The sequence below is a fragment of the Protopterus annectens genome, chromosome 7.part0 (assembly GCF_019279795.1).
Source record: "Protopterus annectens isolate FY-2018-M chromosome 7.part0, PAN1.0, whole genome shotgun sequence".
In the NCBI taxonomy this organism is placed as follows: Eukaryota; Metazoa; Chordata; order Ceratodontiformes; family Protopteridae; genus Protopterus; species Protopterus annectens.
In genome coordinates this window covers 1,025,873,760-1,025,882,049 of record NC_056739.1, presented here as the reverse complement: position 1 = coordinate 1,025,882,049, position 8,290 = coordinate 1,025,873,760, and the positions used below count along the sequence as shown (strand labels likewise).

The 8,290-nt window shown below is 43.8% G+C and overlaps 1 protein-coding gene across 1 annotated transcript in view; it reads left to right on the top strand.

Annotated features, from left to right (window-relative positions):
- Positions 1 to 8,290, top strand: part of DMXL2 (Dmx like 2) — a 1,902,820-nt gene that overhangs the window by 198,218 nt on the left and 1,696,312 nt on the right. The window contains exon 9 of the mRNA XM_044076363.1: positions 1 to 65. This exon is cut by the window's left edge and continues 14 nt beyond it. Within this exon, the coding sequence (XP_043932298.1) occupies positions 1 to 65 (65 nt within the window). The remainder of the gene's footprint in view (positions 66 to 8,290) is intronic.

Genomic DNA, 8,290 nt, shown 5'->3' with positions numbered 1-8,290 from the left:
GTGGCAAAAGACAGGGCAGCTGTTCCTCAGTTCAGTATCCTACAACCTGGCTTGGGATCCACAAGGTAATGGACTTTATCTTAAATGTACTTCAAATTTTTTTTTTTGCATGGTTGCATCATTCACAACAAGTTCAACTGTGCACTGAATGCAGGAAATCCTGCATGTGGTTTGCAGTAACTGAAGTGATAAAGAAGTTATTGTGTGCAGTACTTTAATTTTTTCCTTTCAGTGCTGCAGAGTGTTTAGAAAATAGTTGTAGATTCCTGGCTTTAATCTTGATCCAAATAATAACAGAAGGAGGAGATAGCATTTAATTATGTAGATGTCCTTCAAGGATGCATCTGCAGTCCTAACAAATGGGTTGTCCTGCCTCAGGCAGCCCTTCGGTCGTCCGGATTCCAAAGTCTGGGTCTGGCCTCGGCTGATGTTGCACTTCACCCGACGTCATAGCTGCTGTTAATTTGGTATAAAGGCATCAGCCGACGCCATTTTCCTCAGTCTTTCTTGCTGCGTGGCGCCCGAAGCAGAAGCTGTTCGCAAGTGCCGGTCGGTCAGAACCAGAGATTGCTACTACCGAAGACTTCTAAAAAGCTAAGTACCCCGTTGGGGACTCTTTCTTGCCTCAGCCGATGTCAGAAAAAGTGAATAACTGTTTAACTTGTGGGAAACAAATACCTCATAAAGATTACCACTCTTACTGCCTACCTTGTTTTGGCCCAGACCACGACGTAGCAGCTTGTCTAGCCTGTGCTTCCTTCAACCGACGGACACTTAGACGTCGGTCAGAGTTTGCAGAGGAGTTTTTCGGCTCCGCTTTTGCTTATAACATGCCGTCGGAGGCTCCGACTTCACAATTAGCTAAAAAGCGTAAGGAAAAGGACCGACACTCGTGGTCCGCGGTTTCGGCCGAAACCGCGGTTAAGCCAACCGCGAGTGTCTCTGTTTCGGCTGAAACCGAGTCCGCGGTTCTTCCTTCGGCCGAAAACATGCCTCCTACCACCGAGGCCTCATCCAGCATGGCTGAATCTGCTACTGAAATTCCACCTGCTCTTGCAGGTTCTCAGGATTTATCAGATGCTATCCCTTTAGATATATCTACTCCTGCACGTGGAGCTGCTAGGCCGCCTGTCAATTAAGGCTTTTGCCAGGGCTAAAGCAGCTAAATCAACAAAGACCGTGCCTGCTAAAACCCCCTCTCACAGGCCTAGCTCTAGTACTCAAATGCTTAGTCTAGCAGAGGATCTCATTTCTTTGATCAGGGGATCCCAGCCTCACCCTGACAGGGCCTCTCACCCCCCTCCAGAGAAGAGGCCTAGAGCAGAGCCCCCTGAGCCTGTTTCTACAGATTACTCCTCTGATGATTCAGAAAATACAAATCCTCCAGAAGGCCCTTATTCTCCATATGAGGACTCTGATGCAGAAGACTCCATTCCTTCTGCCTCTCCTCCTGAGGAATTTTCTTTTGGGGAAACCTTGCATGCTATGAGAGAACAATTCCAATGGCAGGGCCAGGATTTTTCAGACTCTAGGAAAAGGCTTAGGACCTTTTTACATTTGCCACAGCATAGGCCTTTAGCCATTTCTCCAGTACTTACAGTTGTGGATGATGCATTTAATGATGCTTGTACTGCTCCTGACTCTCTTCCTCCGGCCCCTGCTAAGCCCGACAGATACTACAGGGTTCCGGACACACATTATCACTTGTATAAGGCTCCTATTGCAGATCCTGAAACTATTTCACAGGGCCCCAAAGCTGTAGCAGCTGCCTCTGCCAAAAAAACCCTCCCCTCTGAAAGAGAATCTAGGGCATTAGAGAGATGGGGTAAAAAAGTTTATACTTCTGCTACTCTTTCTGCTAGGGCCTTAAACTGTCAATTCCACATGATTCAGTATCAGGAATTTATGTTAGATCAGCTAACTAAAAAACCGTCCTCGCCTGAACCTTTAGACCATAAGTCCCTTCAGGAATTGGTACATAACACTCAGCAGGTCAGTAATCATTCCTTAAAATGCGGCTATGATGCACTGGAGGCTTCCTTTAGATCAGCTATGACTGGTACAGTGATCAGAAGGCATGCATGGTTAAAAGAGCAATCCTTACCAGACCATGTAAAGTCAAAGCTCCTAGATGCTCCCATGGAAAAACATAGTTTGTTTGGCTCCCCTGCACAGCAAGTGTTGAAGAAGGTGGAAGAAAAAGCGAAATCTGTCCAGACAGTCAAGGATTTCTTACAGGTCCAGCCTCCGAGGTTTAGTAGGAACTGGCCTTCCAAGAATTGGTCCTTTCCAGACACCACCAGAGCACAGAGAGGCAGGAATAGGCACCCAAGAGGCAGAGGTCAGTCCAGAGGTGCCTACAGGGGACGTCAGTGGCAGCCTAACAACCAGAGAAGTACTGCCACAGATCCAGCCACTACCTCTACCACAGGACAATCACAGTGACTTGGCTCTGAAACCGCCTACCAGGGAACAACTAGAAGCACCCTTAGGCGGAAAGCTAGCCTTATTTTCAGTAAACTGGCATTACATTACAGGAGACAAATGGATTTTACAGACAATAGACAAAGGTTACAGGTTTCACTTCCATACTCTACCAAGGAAGAGAGAAATGCCAAACCTACCGCCAAACCAAAAGACAAACGCTCTAGAACAAATAGACCACTTACTAAGGATGAGAGCTATAGAAAAGGTACCGTCTATGGAACAAGGACAAGGATTTTACTCCAGACTTTTCCTGGTGCCAAGAAAGGAAAACCAATGGAGACCTATTCTCGACCTGTCCGCTCTGAACACATATCTCATGTTCCAAAATTCAAGATGCTGACCCTACAGCAACTTCTTCCCATGCTGGGCAAGGAGTCTTGGCTGGTAACTCTAGATCTCAAGGAGGCATACCTGCACGTCCCCATACGACCAAATTGCAGAAGATACCTCAGATTTCTTGCAGGATCAGAGCATTATCAATTCTCAGCATTGCCTTTTGGCTTATCTACTGCGCCCAGAGTATTCACAAAATGCCTGGCATCAGTAATTGCTCATTGCAGGCTTCAGGGAATTCAAATTTATCCATACCTGGACGATTGCCTGTTACAAGCGGACAACAAAAACAAATTAACAAAAGATTTGAGAAAGGTTATTCACCTATTGCAAGCCCTGGGATACACAGTCAACTTAAAAAAGTCAAGGCTGATACCATCCCAAAGGATAACCTTCTTGGGTGCAGAACTGGACACATCAAACCAAATGGCATTCCTCACAGCAGAAAAGCAGAAACAACTACCACTCTATTTCATGGCATTAACAACGCAGAACCAGCTTACAGCAAGGAAAGTCCTGCAAGCCCTGGGTTACATGGCATCCTGCATAATATTGATTCCACATGCCAGACTACATATGAGGAAGTTGCAATGGTACCTAAGGAATTTATGGTCTCAGCACAAGCACAGCCTAGAAACCCAAATTCCAATAATTCCATGCCTGAAGCAAGAATTCCGGTGGTGGGCTCAGGCCTGTCAATTGAACAAAGGACTGCCCTTCCACAGCCCTCACCCAAGCCAGACTATCACCACGGACGCCTCAGACCTCGGTTGGGGGGCACACATGGTGGACAAGTGCATACAAGGCTTATGGACTCAAGACCAGCTGAACCTACACATAAATCAAAAAGAGATGTTGGCAGTAAAGCAGGCAATTCAGACATTCAGACCGTTTCTTCAACAGGGTCATTTGCTGATAAGGACGGACAACACCACAGTTATGTGGTATATCAACAAACAGGGAGGCACACATTCATATCCTCTCTGCCGGATGGCAATGGACCTCTGGAATGTGGCCCTGAACCTCAACATTCAGCTCCAGGCAATATTTGTGCCAGGAAAAGAAAATATACTAGCAGACATCTTAAGCAGAACTACCACGGATGCCCACGAATGGATGCTGCATCCAGACATCTTCAAATCCATTACAAGGAAATGGGGACTACCAGAAATAGACCTATTTGCATCCCCACACAACCAGCAATTGAAAAAATTCTGCACAAGGACATTCCACCCACTTGCTTGGAAGGTGGACTCCCTATCTTTCAGTTGGGAAAACCTGACAGCATATGCATTCCCACCTCTTCCTTTGATGCACAAAGTGCTACTGAAGATCAAAGAAGATCACCCAAGGATCATCCTGATAGCTCCAGACTGGCCGAGGCAGCATTGGTACCCACAACTGAGGAGTATGTCTCGGGAACCCGCATGGCCTCTACCCCTAGTTCCTTTACTGCTAACACAGAACAACTTCAAAATCCTGCATCCGAACTTAAAAACACTGCAGCTAGCTGCTTGGAACATTGCATAAGACAAAATAACCCAGATTTTTCTCAAAGGGTTAAAGACATTATCTTGGAGGCTCGCAGACCCTCAACAAGAAAAACTTATTCAGCAAAATGGAAAAGATATCTCATTTGGAGTGCAGCAAAAGGAGAAAATGTATCACTAGCAAACATAGCTAACATCTTGGAATATTTAGCAGAGCTTTTCCACAATGGCCTGTCCTACTCCTCCATTAAGATTCATGCATCAGCAATTTCAGCAGAATACAACATGGATCCTCCAGTCTTTTCTCATCCTCTACTCAGGCAATTCCTGAGAGGAATTAAAAATGTAAAGCCACCAAGGAAGCCACCATTGCCTACATGGGACTTGAACTTTGTGTTAGAAAAATTGACGCTTCCCCCTTTTGAACCAGCAGCAACAGCAGAATTACAGTACTTATCTTGGAAAACTGCTTTCCTGCTTGCAATCACTTCAGCAAGAAGGGTTTCTGAATTACAGGCATTAATGGCAGTACATCCCTTCCTTATCTTCCATCAGGATAGAGTGTCCATGAGAACTAATCCTACCTTTATGCCAAAGGTGGTCTCCAGGGTATCATTAAACCAAGCAATCCACCTACCTACATTCTTCCCCAACCCACAGAACAGGGGGAAAGACTACTACATACCTTGGATGTGCATAGGCAATTGCGCTACTACCTGGACAGAACCAAGAACAATAGAAAAACTGACCAGCTTCTGGTAGCATATGCAACAGGAATGGAAGGAAAAGCAATTTCAAAACAGACAATCTCAAAATGGATAGGAAATTGCATTAGATTTTGTTACTCTTATCATGGAAAGACAACTCCAGAAAACATCAGACCTCACTCCACAAGGGCTACAGCCACTACTACAGCTTTTTACGAGGAGTGGCTACCAAAGACATTTTAGAGGCTGCTACTTGGAGCTCCGTGCATACATTTGCCAAGCATTATAATCTACCTTTATACTCCAGATACCGAGCAGGTTTTGCCACTGCTGTTTTGCAAGGGATCTTAACTACACCATAATCTTCTTAGTACCTCCTCCCCCAGTTTGGCTATGGTATTCTACCCATTTGTTAGGACTGCAGATGCATCCTTGAAGGACATAGTACAATTTTGTACCTACCATAAATGTAGATGTCCGAGAGGTATGCATCTGCAGTCAGGATTACCCACCCTCCTTCCCCTCTGTGGTACTCCTAGGGTATTTGCCCATCTTGTAGCTAGCTGGGGGAATCTATTATGGTGTATTTGTTTGTATATATGTATATACATGTTTATTTTTATTTGTTCTCTATTGTTTGGAAACATTTGCATTTATCCAAATTTAGCCTTCCTAGAGGGCACCTGGCATCTGGGGCAAGAAACACTGAGGAAAATGGCGTCGGCTGATGCCTTTATACCCAATTAACAGCAGCTATGACGTCGGGTGAAGTGCGACATCAGCCGAGGCCAGACCCAGACTTTGGAATCCGGCCGACCGAAGGGCTGCCTGAGGCAGGACAACCCATTTGTTAGGACTGCAGATGCATACCTCTCGGACATCTACATTTATGGTAGGTACAAAACTGTACTTTATCTAATTAGTTCACATTTTGTATATTGCGGGCATTTTATTTTATGTACTTGTATTCTGTTAGCCATGTTTGCCTTACTTGTCCAGCACCATTTTATTTGGAGTGGAGCATGAAGAGAAAAACAAGTAGTATGCACATCACTGATAATGATGCTTTTTGTTGCACTTAATTACAGACGAACTAGTGCTGAAAGAAGCATTATGTCAGCACGCATCGTGAATACAGATACTTCTGTAGTGAAGTAGACAGTAGCAAACTATTAAGTGCTGCATAAATAATATACAGGCTAGAATTACATGTTCTGCTACCTAGATGTTTAGTGCAAAATTTACAGAAGTACCAAAATTTGATGCTTGACTACACAAGTAGTGTTGACATATTCACTATACCAGGGGCCCTTCGAAAAACAGATATGACAGAAGCGTTTTCCATAAAATGTAAGCCCATAACATTTCAAAACAAGCATATTCAGTTATCATTAACAGGCATGTAGTCCATAAGAGACCATTCACTATGGTACAGTAGAACAGGGTTAGAAGGAAATGACATTAATAAGGCACCTCATTCCATGTGTGAAAGTTTACATGGCAGTGCAGTATGCCTTACCCTAGGTAACACATATGCTGCTGCCTTGCTAGAACTGCTGCAGATCTAAGACGTTCTTCAGAAAAGATGTAGAGAACTACATAAGAATCATTAACATTCCTGCATGAATTTTGTAGGCTACAATAGGGAAAATATATATCTATAGAAAGGGAGGGAGACACTGTAGTTTTTAGGAGTTCTGTTTGTAGAAATATACTTTGTCATTTAGACTAATGTGGGAAATCACAACAGATGGTTTATCTTGACTTACTCAAGCTCTAATTCTTTGTGTTTTGAATTGCTTGAGTTGTATTTGCCTAAGTTGTTTGTTTTGAAGCTAGTTGCTTAGTACTTAATGTAGTGATCTTTAAAGGCTTAAAGCAATGGCATCAAGTATGCTTTAACATTGACAGGCAACAGAGAAAGAGTGACCAGTCTTGCATCATTTGTAATCGTGATCATTCTTTCTCCAAGGTGGGGTGATCTCAGAGTGAGAATATATTAAGTTATATGGAGTTAAAGAGGAACTTACACCCCCCCAAAGAAAATTTATTTTTATGATTGGCAGACTTGTGTAATTTACTGATGTTTTTAAGGACATATGTTCAGTCATTATTTGTACGTTAATTTGCAAAATTTGTGCCAAAGTTAAAAAAAAAAAAAAAAAAAAAAAAAAAAAAAAAAAGGTTAATCTCTCATGCAGCAGAGGATTCCAATTGGGCGTCCAGTTCAGACATAGCCATCAGGAGACATACTTGGATGTACTTGTGTGACTTTGCAAAGCATTTTAAGTCTTCTTTCATCATTGCTTCCTTTGATGGCTCTTCCTTGGCCCCACACTAAAAGAAACACACTTCTGTAGTGAGTAAGATGGAAAGACCATGTCTACCATGGGAATCTATTTTTCTACCCCGCAGAGGTCATTCTCTAGGAATCAACATGGAGGTAAAAAGATGCTTTTCCATAATTCATAAGGTCCTTTTCAGGACTCACGAGGGGGAGTCTGCCCCCAGAAGCAGGGGGGGAGGGGGGTTGAATGGAATATGCATTCCTTGCGGCAGGGGTGGCCTGCAGAACCAAGAGATTCCATTCTAGATAAACCCTTTCTGTGCTCTTGAAAGGTTGTCTGACTGCACTTCTATGGAGGTAGACGGGGGGGTGGGGGGGGGGGCACTTGGCTTTGCACCCAGAAGCCTGGGCATCTTTCATAAGAGATGTGGGTGCAAAAATTATATCAAGAGGATATTTCATTCCCTTTTTGTAAATCCCTACATCCAAATGGAAAAGTCTCCCCAATGTCACCTGATCAGCAGCCCTAGAAATTCAAAAGCTGCTAGACAAACGAGTCATCCAAAATGTGTTCTGCTGGACCTTGGAACTCGCTCAAGGTTTTTAATGCCAAAAACAATAGAGGAACTGAGGCCCATCCTGGACCTCAGTAATCTAAATCAGTCTGTAAAAAACTACAGGTTCTGGATGGTCACTGTTCAGTCCATTCTACCTCTTTTACAGAAGGATAACTGGATGTGCTGTATTGATCTTCAGGATGCATACATCACATCGAAATGAACAAACACTTCTGGAGACAACTACACTTTCGGCTGCGGGTCAGTCATTACCAATTGAGAACCCTGCCCTTTGGTCTAATCAGAGCCCCCAGGGTGTTCACCAAATGCATGACAGTAGTAGCATCTCATGTCATACTGCTCGGATTCAGAGTGTTTCCTTAACTAGATGACAGGCAACTATACCAAGAACCACCTTCAACTGGTTCA